Raw genomic sequence first — 19,488 nt, 5'->3', positions numbered from 1 at the left:
TTCCTCATAAGGTGCAGCCCCAAACTCAGCCCAAGACCAAAATATAGTGTAAAAAACACCCGGAAGGTTTTTAATGCTGCTGCAATGAAAAAAGTGTCCCGTTAGCATTCCCAAAGGGCCCCGCTTGAAGGTTTCATCAAAGAGATAAAATGCCCTCAGCTGCGCTTCTTGGGGAAATTTTTTCTGGCCTGATATCAATCGTTTCGGGCTGTAAAACAAATTTCCATTCCAGGTTTCAAAAGTTTTAAACAGAAAGGGTGGAAAAAACCAAAAAAAAACGCGTGGTGGCCACTATATAAGCAAAAACACGCAGCCAGGGAAACTTCCCCACTAAATTCTGATACCCTCCAAGAGTTTTTATAACAACACTTTTTAAGAAAAACATCATCCCCAAAAAATCAAAAACAGCAAGTAGGAAAATTAACCCGGGGGGGTCTGTGGCCCAATTTAACCAAAGGGGAGTCCCGGAAATCTTCAAATAACCCTTTTTGTCCTTTTCCCGTCCCTGCCACAGGGGTATCATGGCCACACGTGCGCCAAACCCTTGTGTGTACCCAAATTGGGGGTATTTACTTTACGCAGTGATTCAATCATTGCAGTCCTGTCTGCTGAAAAACAAGATGTAAGAAAACCCAGAAGTAATGTGTGCACCATTGTATTGGTAAAAACACCTTTATCAACAATGGGCTGCAATGCACTACGCAGATCTTTGAGGATTGTCTCTTTCTTTAAAGGATTTGAGTTCAAGGCATCTTCTAAACACCGAATGTCTTCATTCGGAAACAAGCGAAAGCTTGGGCCATAGAACTCTTGGGTCATCAAAGAACGCTGTCTAGCATTTGCATAGTCATTGTACGCTAATTCCACAACATCACAAGCAATTTTGTTTTTCATCAGTGTGGCAGTATGCCCCTTCAGTGATTTATAACGAAATCTTTTTGATCCCTAGAGCCATAACGAAGAATCTTCAGAACAAAAAGCGTGAGTACTTATTCTTGCTCATTTCAAGGATGTCATTCTTCATTTCTTCAAACAATTCTGTACGATATTGCTCTCCTCCAACAGCCATTAATGTTTCAATGACCCTCACTGTGTCATGAGAAAAGATGAGTGACTTCACCTTTCCTTTCACTAGATTCCAAAGCTCCTTACACAATTCACTTTTCCTTTCCTTCTTGCAGTTACTTTGACGAAGCTCCTCCCAAATCTTCTTACTCCTCACTCCTAACATATATGCCTCACTCCCGCCCTTCCACTCTTTCCTCTTCTCCTTCTTCAATTTTGCCTCAGCCTTTATAGCCTTCCAATCTTTTTTATGGTGCTTTCCTCCATCATCTTCAGCCTTCCTCTTCACTCCTGTAGACTCATCTTGAATGAAAAGAAAAAATATATATATATTAAATAGTCACTTTAGCAATCAACAATCACATTCACATCATCTAGTAATTTTATGTAAATCAGGCAACTTAAGAAAAAAAATGTTAATTCATCCTAAGAATAGCACAAAAATAAAAAAACATCATGCAAATACTAGATTTGCTGAAAAATAAATCAATTTTGTGTATGACGGCCATTCCTCCTAAGAGCTAATCATTATAAATAGAAACCTCAAAGCAAATGAGACACAGCATAAACACACTACTTTCCCGTGGTACACCAGAAGTCAACATCTTGGCAATGAGCACATACACTATTCTTTGTGGTTTTGATTTATCAATTTTGTTAACACGGATGGCTTTACAAGCACTCAAGCAAGGAGTCGACTACAAGGCCTACTTGATCTCTTATGTTTCCCAATTCCTTTAACTTGTTGAGAATTTGCTTTTATTACTGGTATCATTGTTAACATTACTGTTCAAATCACTATCATCATCGTTATAATTATAACATTATTAACAACAATAATAATAAAAATAATTACCTTCCTGGTCAAAAATTCATGAGACAGGTTAATTGGCAGAATCAAATAAGCCTAGTAACTGACTCCTTGGTGACAAAGTGCTAGAGCCATCTTTCTGCCAGTAAACTTAATAGAACCAGAGTAGACAGTGGATGTGTACATACAGTTTCAATGTCAATAAAGAGCCCCAAGAAGTGTAGAGGATATTGCTATCGCTTTAGTCATTGGGGTTTATCAGACCTTTTAAAAAATGATTGTATTGTTATCCCTTACTTCTCTTTGCATCTTTGCACTTAAATTACAAACTAAAATATATGTAGATAACTGTAGTTGACTTAACTTCCAGATAGTGGCCTCACTTCCTCAGCAGTAAATCATTTCAATATGGTTATATGAAGATATTTAGTAAACGTTTACAAGACACATTACCGCTGCTCTATATACCATCCCTGTAATCCCACCAATGGATTGCAGCCCTTAGAATACAGGCATATGTCACTATATTTTATAGAAATTGAAAGCTGGCAATTTTTCATAAAATATGCAGGCAGTACAAACCCTATCTTGCCAGAATATATATGGTGAAGCTTTGTAGTTTTTTGCCATAGTGGCAAGAGCAAGTAGGTTTGATCCCTTGAAACTGCACCATTTGAAGAGATATACCAGTCATCATATATTTTTCAGTGTGACTAAAACTGGAAATCTAACAAGTTGTCAAATCAGGTACTTTGACTTAATACCACTTCTAAAAAATTCATCTGGTTTCACAAAATCCTATTAAGACTTCTGCTTCTCATTTTCCACGGGAAAATGAGAAGCAGAGGATACATATAATCTATAAGTTATTACCTGCAGCAGCATACATACTTTCCTGACTAAGCAATTTAACCCTTTGGATCCAGCAGTTTCACTGCCTGCACATGGCCCAAATCTGGGCATTTGGCTCACTCGAGTGGCCATTATGATGGGTGTGTGACTTGTTGACAATTACATGAACACGCATGAGCTTTGAAACGTTATTATCTCTTTCTCTGCATATGCATTTTTAACATTTTTGCTATTTTCTAACACCTATATTTGTCAAATGATAAGCTGTATCCAGATAGTAATGGACTATTTGCACACTATTGCGCAGACTCCATATCATCCCTCTAAGTAGTCCTTAACTTAGTGCAATAATAACATTATGCTACTTGTGCCATTCTTTAATCTTTTTGTAATATCAAATTTGACACTTTTGTTGTCACAGTACCCATTGCTCATTCCAAAGGTGAATTTTGTTTACAGTGGCTATTTGCATTTTCAAATTCTTTCCCAACTTCCAAGAAACCATCTCTTTACTGAAATTGTTACAATACACTACATTAGCGATAACAATATGCCGTTTTAACTGCAGGACATCACTGGAGTCATCCTCACTTCAACCATAGGTAAACATAATTTGTACTTTTAAATACACCGTGTTGATTGTCTACTGTGTAGGTTTTCCAGGGTGAGCTCCCAGTCGGGAAATATGGTGACCGGGTGGGGTCTGGGAGCAGAATCCCCAATAGGGAAATACACCCAGTAGGGTCCAGGGCTAGACCCCCCCGATAGGGCAATGTGACACCTGGGTGGGGGGTCTGGGATAGATTTATTTTTAATTCATACTGCAATCATTCTGAAGTGATCTTGTGGGTAACAATTCCTACTATGTATAGTCAACCGCTTCATAAGCAGTCAATGATATCATATTCAACAATTTTTCAGAATACCTTGCTAATGATCAAATGATTTCGTATCGATAGATTCTTCTCACTCCGCTATCCAAATACATTGAAATTATGCATTTAATAGTATATGTTTTGGATCTATTATTTGGAGCTGGTCTATATCTCTCTTGGAGTGATTGTTGTGGTAATAGTGACCACGGTATGGCTGGTTGCTGGAGATTAAAGTGTGGTCAACGGGGAGACGATGGCTCCCTTTTCGGTTAGGACTGTGCATTCCTCTGTTGCTGCTGCCCCCCCCCCCCTTTTTTTTTTTGTCATGTTTTCTGTTGAAGGATCTGGGATTCAACATGCTTAAGTTCACGTGTTGCTGTGGTAAGATTGAGGGAACAAGGGGAGGCTGTTGCTAATGAGGCGAGGACATGCTTTGGACCTGGTTGTGACCCAACCTGGAAACTACGCTGAACTTCAAGGTTGTGGGGTTGTGCACTACACAGTGGGAAATCACCCCATTAGTACCAATCTTGCCCCTGATAGTGGGGGAAAACATGAATATACCAGGGAAATTGTGGGGTAAAATATCTATAAATATAGTAAACCTGTATTACTACAATATATAATGAAGGGGGCTGCACCCCTGCAACCCACCCCATAGAGCTGCCTCCCCCTTTTCCCCACCCGGAATAACAAATATCCATCACATATGTACAGTCAGGACAAGCATTGGATATCACCATCCCAGCTGAATACCCTCCCCAACTCCAGGTCACAAACTTTATTCACACAATCTAAATTGCTATGACTCGGCATGCCCTTCAGGCACTGCCCGAGGGTAGGGTTAACGGGAGGTTCTGCTTCCCAACACCCCCTGGGAATATTAATCTTCACTTTGGTACATACTTCAAGATGAGCTGCAACTCGGGAGCATCAAATGGACTTAGGCAGTGCGGACTTCTGGGTTTATTTCTACATTTTGTATGCACTAAAGTAGGGTTTAAACTGAAGTCCATTTGGTGCTTTTGAACTTCAGCTCCATCTTGCCATTCCATATGCGGTGAAGACATGTTCTCAGAGGGTTTTGGGGGTAGAGCCCCTCCCCACCAACCCTTTCCTTCGGAAGTGGGCACACAACTTATATTGTTGAATAAATTTAGTGAAAGTGGAGTTGGGTCCTTTAGAGTCTGGTGAGTGGCCTCCATACTTGTATAGAAAGTTAATCTTTAAGTTATGGACAACTATGGGCAGATAACCAAATAATGACATTTTTGTAGAAGACTTATTGTCCAGAGCGCAAGGTTCCTAAACCAGGTTTATACAACCTATATATCCAAATCTACCCTTTCCTAACCTGCTATTTATTTTCCTAGACAGGAGGAAAAGCTCCCTGCACCCCCAGAAATTAAGAACATCTGGCTATATGAGGTGTTGTTGACTTCTGTCTTTTGATATGCAGGGGATATTTTCTTCAATAATGATGTAAATATAAAGCCACAGGAGCTGTGCATGTGCTGTTTTGATGGCAGTGTCCACTTCCCTCTTATCTCTCTGCATCACTCTCAGTAACAGTTAAGAGGGTCTGTCCTGAGGAAGGCTACCTTGCTATACTTATTTGATCACTAAAAAAAATAAAAACAGTTTGTGGATATATAGTTCATTTCGTTTGCATGTTATAGATTATAAAGTATGATTTATCTCATACATAAATTTAAAACGGTCACCCCCCCAAAAAAGTAGAAAAATTTTAACTTTTTTTGGGGGGGGGGGGGGGGAACGTTGCCTGGAACATCCCTTGGGTCAAATTTTTTCCCGGCATTAACTACGTAAAATATTCCCCTCCTTTGGTCAACTCATGGGAGGTCGTATAATGCTCCTGATTCTTGAATTTCATTTACTTTTTTTTTTTTTTTTTTTTTTTTTTTTTGTCATAGCTTATATATATACATATATCTATATATATTTTTTTTTTTTTTTAATAAAAAAATCCAGCTGATATGAATTTGCACACTCCAACCACTCACACAAGAAAGAATACAATATGAGGCACTCAAATTTTACGAACTCGGGACGGTCGCTGATTGTGAAACATAGTACTGAAAAATAACTTTGGTTTGAACACATTCCCACAAATGGTATTTCTATTATTTCTTTTCCTAATTTAGTATTATAAATCTATATATATATATATATCTATATCTCTATATATATATATATATATAATAATATAATTAGTGTACTTTGAATGAGATTATTAACCAAGCTAATCATAATTAATTGTTTTCATAGGGACCATACTTTTTTTTTTTTTTTCTTCTTAATAAAGTAGAGATTCCGTCTGAATCGTTTAATAAAGGCATTAAATTATAAAGACAACTATCTAAGCCAGAAATTTTACTCTTTTATTTTCTTTTTTCTTTTTTTGTGTGAAGAATGAGAATTTGTGGGATGGCAATATCAGTACAAAATTGTTAGACAATTTTTTTTGGGGATTTTTTTTTTTTTTTATGGGATTCTAGCTTGAATACACATATATTCAAATCTGGATTATGACAGCAGAGTGTAAAATTTATTTTACAGCGGAATTTTCCAAGTTTTGAATTTACCCAACGCTCCAAACGGGGTGGGGGAGGTGAGGGGGATCTGGTCACTGGCGAAGTTTTAATTTCGAGAAGGTTGATATTTATGTAAACACACACAGAAGATTAACCGTTTTAATCATCCTCATAATAGCCATAAACCCATTTTTTATTTAAAGAAAAATATTATTTGTCCCGTAAATCCATTTTCTTTTTGATATTTGTAAAAAATGACCATTGGGCATGGAACCCCTACAATTTTGGCATTTATTCATTTGAGCACATATGATTAGATGCTTGGTGGGGTTGGTATTTTCCGTATTTATGTTACCTACAATCAACAGTAGCGTCCTGGGATGCATTGTTTTACTGAAAGAGCTGAAAGAGTGTCATTAGCTGTATGAACCAAGACAAATTCCCGAATTCCATATGGTCTTTATTTTATAGCATCTATCATTGGGTACTATCATCTTCAACATGAAATCATGCAATATTCACTAATTTTTCCAAAGTTCAAATTTACAAATATGGTGTGGACTTTGTATTGCAATGCTTGTTTACAATGGAACAAAAATTTCAAATCAAAATAATTTGTCCAATGGTGGACGGTAACTGACCCTAGCGCTATTCCACACTGAAATATTGTTATCATAAGTTAATACTTATATTTTTTAACATTATTGCGTTTCGTTAAATGGTACACATATAAACCCCTACATAACCCTAGGGCATATTACCAAGGAGTCCTCGATGAAAAGCATATTTCATGTTTTCATGACATTCACAAACTCATATCTATGTCAATGTCACTATCAAAATCTCTATGCAGGAATGCAGACAGGCAAAAGTTTCATACAGTGTATCTGGCTCTAATTACTTGCTCCAAAATTTACCTGTTGGCACTTAGCCCTTGCACCTCCCAAGAAAAACTGGTTTTGGCTCCACAGTCCTTTATGTTTCTTCATAATATAGCCCTAGCTCAATTAGACCTATACCTCAAACATATTTGGTATGGTCCCTTAACATAGAGCCCCATCACCCTCCCCTATGGCAGTGCCCTGAGACACACGCAGTCACGAAAATTAGATTGTTGAATAATTTAAGACCTTTTTTAGGTAGTATCCCAAACCGCATAATGCTTTGGATATATTGTTTCAGTTTATCATGGTCTAAAGATCATTGAATTTGTAATGATATACAAAGGTCTTTTTTTTTTTATATAAGTCCATAGGAAACCATTATAGTACTTAATATGCTAGTATGAATTTTACTACAATCCCCCCCCAACGCAAAACCATGTGATGCTTCAGATAAAATGGAAAAAAGTACCTAAACTAGTCTGCAACTTTTAATTGTTTATACCACCACTTTTTCGCTTCCCAAGGCTGTGGTTGTAGCAGCACGGTCCCACCAACCTGAAAGTTTCAATGTAATTTTCCCATGTTGGTCCCACCTGGTCCACAGTCCCATGACTCGCTCATTGGACCGCATGCTCTACTCATTCCCTACACACTTACAGCATCGTGTACTTAACGCAGATCCGGAATCGGAGCACATTTCCCCAATCCTCCAAACACCCACCATAGCAGCAGCACACTAGGACTGCCCATTCCTTAGCTGCTGGGAGGCCAAGTGGCTCCCCGTTGATCTCCACTTCACCTCAGCATTCAGCCAAACTGTGAGCAACTCAACACCCACAACATACACTCCCCAAGAAATAAAGACACCATTCCAAACCAACGATCTACTATAGTGGAAAGTTAAAATATATTTTATCTGATTCAGTCAAAATATCTATTTCTATTCCATACATTGTCTTCATTGAAAGTGGAAGTGCATAAGATTTTGCCATCTTATCATATCTACCACAAGTGAGTTTCATATCCAATCACATGACGGGTAATTCCATGATCAGGAGATGTACTCGCTTTTGATTAGGATCTATCACAAATCCAGATCTACAGCCTTATCTTTGATATTATTTTTTTGATACGATCTAGAGGAACAGAATGATTTTTGAAGACCTTTCACCCTCAGACATCACACCCCACCATATGACTCAAAACATTAGAAATTCCGTACCATGTAATTATAGCAAAGGTCATGATTGACTTCAATACTTCCATATAAAGTGAATATGTATTTTGATTCAGCTGACAAGGCATAGAAACTTATCAATGAAAAGTTTTGGAAAACTTTCGTGTTAGACACCATGATTACGAGAAGAAAAAAAAAAAGTGTATAAATGGTTACCTAAACAAAAACTGAGTACTTTTTCAGCTATGTAAAAAGAGTGCAAATAAAAAATAAGGGAGATACTGGACAGAGATGAGAGCAGATAGACCTTTATTTTCTAAGTCCCAATGTTTACCTTACAAGGACCAGGACCAAATGTGACGATACCATTACTGCGATCTAGCAATATCCATGTATTACTACGTACTTGTGAGCATTATTATTTTTGTATTTACTAGCATCTCTTTTCCGAATTCATGTAGTATGTATTTTAGTTTTATTCTTCTTTTACATGTTTTGGTAAATCATTTATGCAGTTCTGTACAATAACCTTGTATGCAGGCAGGTTGCCCCGTGAAATTTGACAGGCTGTACATCAATCATTCGTTGAGAAACACCGATGAAGAATGTTTTCATTTTAAGTTTTGCATCAATTCCAGGTCATTTTTAAAGCCATATAGTGGATATACAGAACAATAAGACCTTAATATCTATCACAGCCTCATATTTGACCCATTAAATGCCCGCAAATGGCCAAAAAAATTATTATGAATCAGCAATTGTGACCATGGATGGAAGCGAAGAAAGTTTGGTGTTTAGTTTATATAAAGACATGTCCAGGGGGCTCAGCCCCATGCTAGGTAATGGTAGATTTGATTGTTCTTAAAGCCAACAGGGGTCCATGGGGCTCTACCCTTTGGATAGATTCTGTAATACCCACAGGGTTCCAAGGGCATACCCCCTGGCTAGGAGTATATATTACCACAGGTCCAGGGGCAGACCCCTGGCTAAGGAATTTATAGATCCGTAGTGTATAATCCCACATGGGTTAAGGTCAGGTTGTTTTATTGGTTAGGACGCATTGGTTATGTGGGTTTGATTCCCTTAGATTTTTCTTTTTTTTCGGAGAGTTGACACGAATTTCACAGATGGCGGGGACTCTGTAGTGGTTTCATTGGCTGATTTTAAGCATTTTTTGTGTTTGTTTTATACATTTCTTACTTTTCATCTATGAAAAAGGTGCACAAATCGAAATAGGAGATACTAAGACAGATAAGAGAGAAGATCGATCCTTCATTCATCATAAGTCCCATTCGAGCTTATCTTACAGTAAAAAAAGTGTAATAAAATGGTTACCTAGACAAATACTGAGACACTTTTCAGCCATGGCAAAACGAGTGCATATCAAAAATACGGGAGAACTGGACAGAGATGAGAGAAGGTCGACCTTCATTTTCTAAGTCCCCACATGTTTTACATACAAGGACCAGCACAAATGTGGACGCATAACTCATTTATGCGTCTAGCAGTAGTCCATGTATTACTACGCCTTGTGAGAACGAATATCTTGTAGTTATCAGCGTCTGTTTTCTCGAATTCATGTATGTATGTTTTTTCTTTAAGTTTATTATACTTCTTTTATTTTACTTTGTTGAGAACTCCAATGAGAAATATTTCAACTTTAAGTGCTGCGTCGATTACAGGTCATTTTTAAGCCATATGTTGATATGAAAGGACAAACAGAATAAGTCTATCACAGCCGCTATTTAACCACCAAGTTGCCCCAAATGCCAAAAAATTATTAGAAACCAAGCAATTGTGAACCATAGACAGAGCGAAGAAATGTTCGGCTGTTTTTTCGCTATTTAAAGGTATGTGGTTTTCCCTGGGGGTCCAGGGGGGTAGCCCCCTGGCTTAGGTGTATAATATTTACTACAGGGGTCAGAGGGTAACCCTCTGCTAGGGTATATATAGATCGTAATGTATAAAGCCCATAGATTAGGTTATGTTGGTTTTATTGGTTAGGAGGCAATGTACGATTACCATGTAGAGTTTTTACTGAACACATTTCTGTTCTCTTTTCGAAATTATCTGTGCATGTTAACCAAGAGTACAGTAAAATAAGTGTATGGAGTGGTTACTTTGACGAAAACTAAGACACTTTTCATCTATGGCAAAAACATGTGCAAATCGAACCTAAGGGATAATAGGAACAGACGAGTGAAGATCGCCTCTTCATTTGTCTAAGTCCCTTCCATGTTTTTACTTCGCGAAATCAAACAATGGGACGCGGAACTCTGTACCAAGTAGTCCCTTGTATTCCTACGCGCTCGTGCGAACGAATAAATTTGTCATTATCAGCGTCCGTTTTCTCTACTTCATGTATGTAATCGTTCCTTTCCTTTTATTGTTCTTCATTTATGTGTTTTGGTCAGTAATTTATGCTTATCTGTACAATAACCTTGTTGCCACATGCGCGTTTTGACACCGAAGATTTGACAGGCCAGCACCCATTAACGTCGAGAAAACCCGGTGAGCATGGTTTTGATTCCAGTGCTGCGTCGATTCCAGGTCATTTTTAAGCCCTTTTTTTGGAAGATACTGACAAATAGACATTCGTTTCTATCAAAGCCGGATATTTGAACTCATCCAGTGCTGCAAATGCTGAAAAAAGTATTACAAACCAAGCAATTGTAACCATAGACGGAAGCGAGAAACGTTTGGTGTTTCGCGATATAAATGTATGGGTTTTTCCCTGGTTGTCCAGGGCCTTCACCCCCTGGTGCTAGGGGCATATATTACCCCTGGGGTCAGGGGGTAATAGCCCCCTGTCTAGCGTATATATTACCACACGGGGTCCAGGGGGCAGAGCCCCCTGGCAGGGGAAATTATAGATCGTAGTGTATAGATCCAGAAGATTAAGGTTAGGTGGTTTATTGGTTATGACTCATTGGTTCGTTACCACGGGGGATCTGGACTATGTGAAATCCCATAGATTTTTACCGAACGATGGTTTTGGTTCCCGTAGAGTTTTTTCGAAAGTTGGCGCGTCGTGCCTAGAGTTTGAAAGATGGGCAGCGACATCCATAGAGTTTCATTGTCCGATTTTAAGCGTTTTTTGGGCTGTTTTACACAGTTCATCTTCTCTTTTCTTCTTATTTCCAGCCTTATTTTACCCCACAATTTCCTTTGATCTACTTTCATTTCCTCCCTGCTATCGGACTTTATCAAATCACATCAAGATTGTCGGCTGGAGAATGCAACTGAAAATATCATCAGATTCGTTGTCATCTCACGAAAACAAATCTGATATAAATATTGTCAGGGAAGACCCAGTTGTCATTTTCGATAAATTAACCCTCTTTTTATCATTTCAGCCTCTTTTACCCCAAAATTTCCCTGATCTACTTCATGCCCTCCACTGCTATCGGGACTTATCAAATCACATCAAGATTGTCGGCTGGAGAATGCAACAGCAATGATCATCTGATTTGTCCTCATAAATATTGTCAGGCAAGACTGATTGTCATAGTTGGAAAATTAACCAATTTTATCACACTTATAATGCAATTTGTAATTAGTGAAAATATAAATCCCTATCTGTGCCTATCTGAAATATATTTGAAAAATATCACATTCTGATTGGCTGGCCAGAGTGTATCAAACCATATTAAGATGAAGGCATAACATTTAATACAAACCGATAAGATGTTTCAATAAAGTAAAGGGCAAATTAGAGTGTATCAAAGTGCTCGAGTTCTGGAAATGTTACAACAAAGGCCTTTAGTGAAGTAGAGTTAGGGCCATGGTGTCTAGCGAGTGCGTTCTTACTGTAAAGAATTACCGTAAAGAATTACTACTTTCTTTAGTGATTGTTAATACAAAATACTTAATAATGGCATACCTTCAAAACGCTTAGCTTGAGCTGCGTTCTTCTGCTCGTCTTTCTTCCATTTCTGGAACTTTCTGATCTCGTCATTGCTCTCATAAGAGTCAACTTTCTTGTTATATGCCCAGCCATCATTGTAATCGTCACCGCTGCCTATCATTATGGCGAAGAGAAAACAAAAACGGACTTCAACCCCAAGCGTGTCGGGCTCTGTCCTCCTCCACGTGTTGTTTGTTTTCCTCGGAGGCGGTTATTTTCACCAAGTCACTAATTCATGCATATATTTTTTCTAGTGATAGTTGTTATACTTTGTTTTTATGATGTTTAGATAACAATATATTTTTCTATTTTTGTATTTCATAATGATAAGTAAGGCATTCGATTTCCGCAAGGGAGGAAAACGCTGTTTAAATAACATTTTGCATCCACTACCCTTCTCCCTCTGCAGTTTGTCGGCATGTATGTTTGATATATGCATCTATTTGCTTATAATTCTATTTATCTCAACATGTAACTTTATATATATAAGTGTGTGTGTGTGTGTGTGTGTGTGTGTGTGTGTGTGTGTTGTGTGTGTGTGTGTGTGTGTGTGTGTGTGTGTCAACGGCCAGACTTATGGTAGTAGCGTAGAATGGTATTTTATTGGTAATCCTGACATAGTAAGACCCCTATACACCATAGAATTGGATTTTCTAATGTTGTATGGTGATGGAATGGTGAGTTCAGGGCACTCCACATTCCATTGAAGCTAGGCGAGATGTGATGTTTATCCTATGGTGTGGATAAGCCTTTATGGTTTTTGCAGGGCACTATAGACACTTTGTCTCGGACATAGTGGTTGATAATCTGTAGGCCTTGGTAAACACGGGCACCATTGTGCTCTGGGCTGGGGTCAGGACGAGTCAGAGATGCCATGGCGCTGTCGTGGCACTTGTGCCACAGTTCGTACTATCATGTCGTCCGAACATGGACGTTCGCGAGGGTTTATCTTGGGTATATTACCGAAATTCCGCGGTTAAAATCGTACTGAATTCCGTATGACCATACGAAGGAGACGAGACTGGGTCTACGCTGCTTCGTATTCTCCAAGGGAGAAATTGACTCGTCAGGAGACGAGAAACTCACATTGTATAAGTAAGTACACTTTAATGTAGCGAAGTTATTCCATGTGTTTTTATAATAACCAATTTGATATAACTGAATAAGTGAAATATACAAAAGGAAGTCACACGTAAAATTGGACGTATTATTCTTATAACAAGCACTGAGCCCTGCTCCGGGGGAGTGGATTAAAAATCTATTATCCAGTGCCTGTACGCAGGAATATATTTGGGTTATTTCCACTTATTACCCACCTTACTCAATGAGTGTCTGGGTGGTAAGAAGAAGTATAACTCAAATAGAGCACTAGTAACAGTTTTGGTTTCGCAGCTATTGGGATAAATATAGGGTTTAATAAATATAATACAATTTTTTTAAAGCAATTCTTCTCAGAGAGCAGCTCCGTAGACGACGAACACCAAGAAAGTGTGTGTTCATATGTGCGTGAGTATGTGACGTCACGAGAGCGGGCGAGAGCGTGATTGCCCCAGAGCAGGTATGAGTCCGTGGATGCAGGAGTGGCTCATTGGCTCAAGTGAGAAGAAGGAAAGAAAACGGGGTGTGAGTGCGCAAGCGCGTGATGGACGTGACGTCACCATAAATGGGGAGGAGTTTATCAGTCTGAGAGCGGTGACAGTGGAGTAAGGATCAGCGCGGAATCGAGCCCCGCTGTAATGAGTCCTAGTAAATTTATGCTGCTGGAGCGCATGAATGCATGACCAATAAAATATTTCTTTTTGATATATATACCTGAAAGTAATTTTTTGATTGAAATATACATAAGTAATTAATGCATGCAACTTGATTAATTTTTAAGCGTTATATATAATCATTGTCTTGTAATAAATTTCCTTGCAGGTGCAGTGTTTAAAGTTTTTTATAGGGTCAACGTGGTAGAAAGTGTCTTACTAACATATCACAACAAATTACCGACCAATTCCAGGATAATATATTTCTGATATTACATTGATTTGTGGCTCTCTTGATTAATTGGTTAAGTAATAATTTGTTCCCTCAAAGTGAAAGTGTTGTGCACTGGGAAATATTAGTAACTAAGTAGTACCTGTGTTTCAGTGACTTTGAAAAAAAGACAATAAAACGCAGAGAGTTGCAGAGCCGTTGGCTTGACGCTACTGTGTTGTTTTATAGTGGGAAATTTGCAAGTAGGCCTGCGAGGCTCGTGTGCCTGGCTGACGCTTGCGATTCCAGAAGTGATAATACTAACAAAACATAAAAGGGACATCGGACCAAGGACACTGAAATTTATGCGTACACCAGGTATGTGAGTGTGCGGGCAGAGGGAACAAAAAACGAGGTATACAGCTGCTACGGCAGTGGCGAATTACCAAAGTCTCGACGTGGGCAGAGACCGGTTTGAACGAAATGAACAGAAGTTGAAGATCTTATGAGAGAGGTGGAACTGCTGAGAGCTGAGCGAGCTGATCAGCGAGGAGCGCCTCGACTTGCGGTGCCAGTTCCGTGGAGGTGCCGTAGGGCGACACCAGTGGAATGGTGCAGAGAAATCGCTGTGGTCCCTATGGTCAAAGAAGGAAATGAACTTGAAAAAACCCCCCCAGGGGAAAAAAAAAAAAAAGGGTGACTGATCCCCGTGGTGAGTCCCGAAATAGAAACGGACCGCAATCCAGGGAGATGCCGGCGAAGGTAAACTTTGCAGTCAGTTACATCCACCCCGACCAGGGGAGGGCAAAGAAGATTGCCCAAATGTTTCCTCTGTGAAGAGGAGGGACATATGGTCATAAACTGTCCACTGAAGAAAAGTTATTATGCTAGCACAGAGTCAAAAAACTCTTCGGCTCCGTCCAGGGGGACGGCAACGAAAAGGAATAAAAGTAAAAGATAAAATGGTTAGCTGGCAGGAGTTGAAGCGCCTCATCATTCCTATTTTAGCGTCTACTCTTCCCAGATACTAACTGACTCAGGTAATGTACCTAATAGGCGAAAGTCTTTTACTGCAGTTGGGACTCCGGTGCTAGCCCCAACATTGGTTAATATTCTATGTACAGGGGCAGGAGGAGGTGAAAGGGAGAGGGGGGGCCCACCAAGGATCCAGAACCTCTTCTCGCTTGACCACGTGAAACTGCTCGTAAGTGGAATACTTGAAGGAGAACCGGTGAAGGCAACTAGGGGAGGCCCAAATGACCTTCAAAATGGAGGACAAGGTTTTCTCTCATACATGCTGATGTTATTTCAGGACGAGATCATTACTTTCCAGGGATTGGATGTTCTTGTGGTTCGTCCTTAATGCACCAGTATAAATTACTACTAGATTTTGATAAATGGAGATTTGTCAAGGAATCTAAACTCTGCAGAGGGTACTAAATAAACCATGATGGGAAACACACCGGTTAGATCACCTCGGTGGCGAGGAGTCACCCAGTGAATGAGTATTCTGGAGGACAGAATACGGAATCTAAGGAAGATTCAGTAAGGATCAAATTGACTCTCATGAATATGCAGTGGTTTCGTTGGAAACTATCACTGTACTCCAGGTAAGGCAGCTGTATTACCGGGGGTGTCTTAAAAGAAAGGTGGAAAAATGGAGGATGGAACTCCAATGTAATGGTAAGAGAAATCCATTTACAGGAGGTTGTGTTATCATTCCTGTTATATGCAAAGCAGAGGATCAGGTGAAAGTCCCTAGCTTGTAACTGGGGTAAGAGTACCAGTATTAATCCACCAGAAACGGAGGATAGCCCAGCCTTTATATGGACTATAGGGAAATGGAACCGTTTGGGAATCTAAGCAAGGGCCCAATGAAAAGCAGAAAGGCTGGCTAATTAGCATTAATGCTGTGGAACGGAATACCGAGACGAATGGAGATGGAAGATGACCATTGAACGGCACTCAGATCGACCGCAATGTGAAAGTGATCAGGATCCGGTGCTCCTGAGGATCGCTTTCAGAAATTAGTGGAAGATTACGGGCTGAATAATTGGACATTATCTAACAGGCAGAGGAAAGACGCAGAGGTTTTGGCGGACTTCAGGCACCTTTAATTTGAAGGAGGAGCCACTAGGGAAAACAAACTTGATTACTCATCGAATCGAAAACCGTCGATGAAGGAAGGTTTATATTCCACCCAGGTTTATTCCTATTGCAGTAACGACCATCTTTGAGCAGAGGTCTCAAGCCTGATGATCAAGGTCAATTAAGTCATTGTGCTCGGAATGGAATCTCCAATTGTCTGGTGAAAGGAGGATAATTCACACCCCAGGTTGTGTGTGGATTACCGGGCCTAGCTGAATGCTAAAACGAGACGGAGTTTTATCCCTTACCTTTATTGAGATATCTTGTATCAAGTTAGTCAAAGTAGTGGTTTTCCACCTAGATTTGAGGGTGGATTCAGCAGGTTCCACTAGACAAGGATTCGAAGGAGAAATCCGCATTCTCTACGCACTAGGGCATTATGATTATATGTTTGCCTTTTGGATGTCCAAAGCCCAAGGACATTTCAGAGACTATGAATCGAGTGTTCAGTGGTCGGTTGGGTAAAGGATTGCAACTATTTTTGGATGATATTGCAATATATAGTTGAATTATTTTGGAAGCTCATTATCGATATTGGCAAAGCTTTACAGAGACTTGATACAAGCTGCTGAAGGCCAGTCCTGAGCAAATCACACCTATCCAGAAGAAGTTAATCTTCTTGGACATAGATGGGACAGGGGAATGTGAAGCCTGCGCGAGACAAGGTTAGCGGCCAGTACTTAGTTTCCCAAAACCAGGAATCGTAAAGAGGTCCGGCATTCTTAGGGTTAAGTGGCTATTATCGAGATTTGTCGATGGATACGCCAAAAAGCCAATGCTCTGACGAAGTTAACTTCGAGAAAAATCCTTTTGTCTGGGGAGATGACAGGAAATGCATTCAACGTTCTCAGGAGAACTTGGTACGGAACCAGTACTTTAAAGCACCTGATTTTCAAGGAAAACTTGTTACCTGAGCACAGATGCCGAGCCAAGGAAGCTATTTGGTTGCGTGCTTGCGCAAAGGTATGAGGGCCATTTTTGCCTGTAGGTCATACTACATCCGACAACTGCAGGCAGCTGAGAGTAGTATCGTAACTACATTGGAAAAAGAGGCCCTAGCCTAATAGTAATCCTTAAAAAGTTTTAAACCCTTGGTTTTGGGATTGGAATTAGTGGTTCTGTCTGACAATAGATCACTTCACTGTTGTTCCACAAGGCAAAGGATGGTAATGCGAGAGTTACGAGATTGGGCTCTAACTGCTCAATCCTTTGAGCAAAAATCATGTACACATCCAGGAAGACTCAATGCCGAGGCAAGATGCTCTTCCGGATTAATTCCTGCATGGAATAGAGGCCAAGAAGTGGAACGTACATCACAGAAGGATCATCAACGAAGCAGAGACTGTCCAAATTGTCTGTATTTTGGCAGTCGAGCCACAGGAGAGATGCCACTGAAGAGGCCATGACGATGAGGAAGAGGGCCGCCTTGTCCATTGGAAGAGATGATCAGAGAGCAAGGGAAGATCTCTATATGAACCTGTCATCCGGTATCTCAAGGATGTGACTGAAATCATCGGAAGAAGGGGTATCCGGAATTTGGAGTAAAGGACTTTCCTTTATGATGGACCAAAGTTACTTACAAACGATTCAACACCGGATTCGATGAGGAAAATCGAGGAGTCTTTTGCGTGCCCAAGGAGCTAGTTTCCAAGCTCTAGCATTATCCATTAGCACCATTGGAGGCCCTGGGCCGAAGGAAAGAACCAAGTTCCGTGTCAAAAGGTTATTCACTTGGCGTGGAAATGGATAGACATAGTAGGTAATTTGTCAACAATGTCTTCGTGGCCAAAGGTTTAAGGTTCGATGTCATCCCTAACTCCTTGGCGAAGATATCCAGTACGCAGAGGAACCTTTTCAAACTTACTATGGACCTGATGGAACCTTTCCCCTTACAGAAGCGGGAAATAGTACGATATTGGTGATTACAATTTCTCACCAGATTTGGGCGGTGGTGGAGCACGCCCGGATAAAACCGCATAAGCAGTATCTAAGATATTTATGGAATATTCCTGCAATATTGGAGTCCCGAAGACGTATTAACGTGACGCAGGAAGGGAATTCAGGATAAGTTTTTAAGGTGTATGGCAAAGACGTTAGTTTTTTGATCATCATCAGATTGTAGCATATCACCCTGCGTCCAAATGGACTCCTGTGTAGAGGCTATCAGCAAGTATTTAAGCATTTTACGTGGTCTAGTAGATGGAAAGGAACAATTACTGGGACCAGTATTTACTGAATACGTTGGGCTTTGAATGCAGCTCTCATCAGTGCATTAGATACGCATACTAGTGATGTTTGCAGGGATACTAAACACCAGCGGAATGGTGGACAAGACCCACCACAAGTTATAGACTACCAAATGAAGACTTTGTGGCACCGAACCCAGATCTCAGGAAGTCTATGAAATACGAACTAGATAATCTTTTAAGGCAGCAGATAGACAATGTAGAACACGAATGAAGAAGTCAAAGGATACTTCTTTGCGGGAAGGTACAAGAGTCTTGTGAAGGCCATAGAAAGAAGGGGCTCTAAACTATCACCCAATGGGAAGGACCATATAGGGTTGTCAAGGAGGTGAAACCATATGTTACCAATTAAGGTATTTACAAACCAGGGTTTTAGAGAAGTCCATTTGGAAAACATGAAGGTGGCTTTGGAAGCGCCCATACTATGAGCAACTAGCACCGGGAGCATGAAACGTACTCCATGGATGGGACCAGAGAGGAGTCAATCATATACCTTAAGGCACTCAGGAGGACTGGAAGGAAGACAGGGAATGAGTACCTTATGGATTTGTCCCAAAACCAGTGGCCGTGGGGTCTGAACTGGCACATGCACCGGAAGCTCCAAACTTCAAGGAAGATGATGAGGGCCGGATGTAAGTGGAGAGCGGATTTTCAATAATGAACCTTTTTCAAGAGTTGTGCACAGTGATCTTTGTATATCAGAATGGATAACCCAAACAATACAGATTCCCCACAATGCTTCTGCAAGTAATGCGGATGGTGAAAGCAATGAATGAAGGAATGAATGAAACTCCTGGGAGAATGTTTAGTCCTGCAAATGCGGTAGGGAACCTAACGCATGAGAGACGTACTAGTGGACGTACGCGTAATGGCCAGAATTATGCACGGTTCCATGAGGGAACCAGAATTGGAACTAACTACATAAATATTATGCATGATTACACATGACCACATCACACAACCAACTCGCTATGTTGTATCGGAGGACTGGTGGTCACCACTGGAA

General features: G+C 40.1%; 1 protein-coding gene across 1 annotated transcript; it reads right to left on the bottom strand.

The window, feature by feature from the left end:
• Window positions 1–641: 641 nt before the first annotated feature.
• LOC119580213 (pumilio homolog 3-like) lies at window positions 642–12,319 on the bottom strand. Its single transcript, XM_037928217.1, has 2 exons — window positions 12,103–12,319; window positions 642–1,368 (listed from the first exon to the last, which is right to left on the bottom strand). Exons 1-2 carry the CDS (start codon window positions 12,245–12,247, stop codon window positions 968–970), a joined length of 546 nt encoding a protein of 181 aa, XP_037784145.1. The 5' UTR covers window positions 12,248–12,319; the 3' UTR covers window positions 642–967.
• Between the last annotated feature and the right edge of the window lie 7,169 nt (window positions 12,320–19,488).

The sequence above is a fragment of the Penaeus monodon genome, chromosome 13 (genome assembly GCF_015228065.2).
Source record: "Penaeus monodon isolate SGIC_2016 chromosome 13, NSTDA_Pmon_1, whole genome shotgun sequence".
Lineage (NCBI taxonomy): Eukaryota > Metazoa > Arthropoda > Malacostraca > Decapoda > Penaeidae > Penaeus > Penaeus monodon.
The sequence above is the reverse complement of the archived record's forward strand: the minus strand, read 5'-3'. Positions and strand labels throughout refer to the sequence as shown.

Bases quoted from the DNA above. Each gene is read 5' to 3' on its own strand.
- LOC119580213 (XM_037928217.1), bottom strand. From the start codon at position 12,247: ATGATAGGCAGCGGTGACGATTACAATGATGGCTGGGCATATAACAAG. The intron at 1,369-12,102 runs GTATGCCATTAT...TTTTCATTCAAG, and splicing joins TCAAGCTAAGCGTTTTGAAG to ATGAGTCTACAGGAGTGAAG.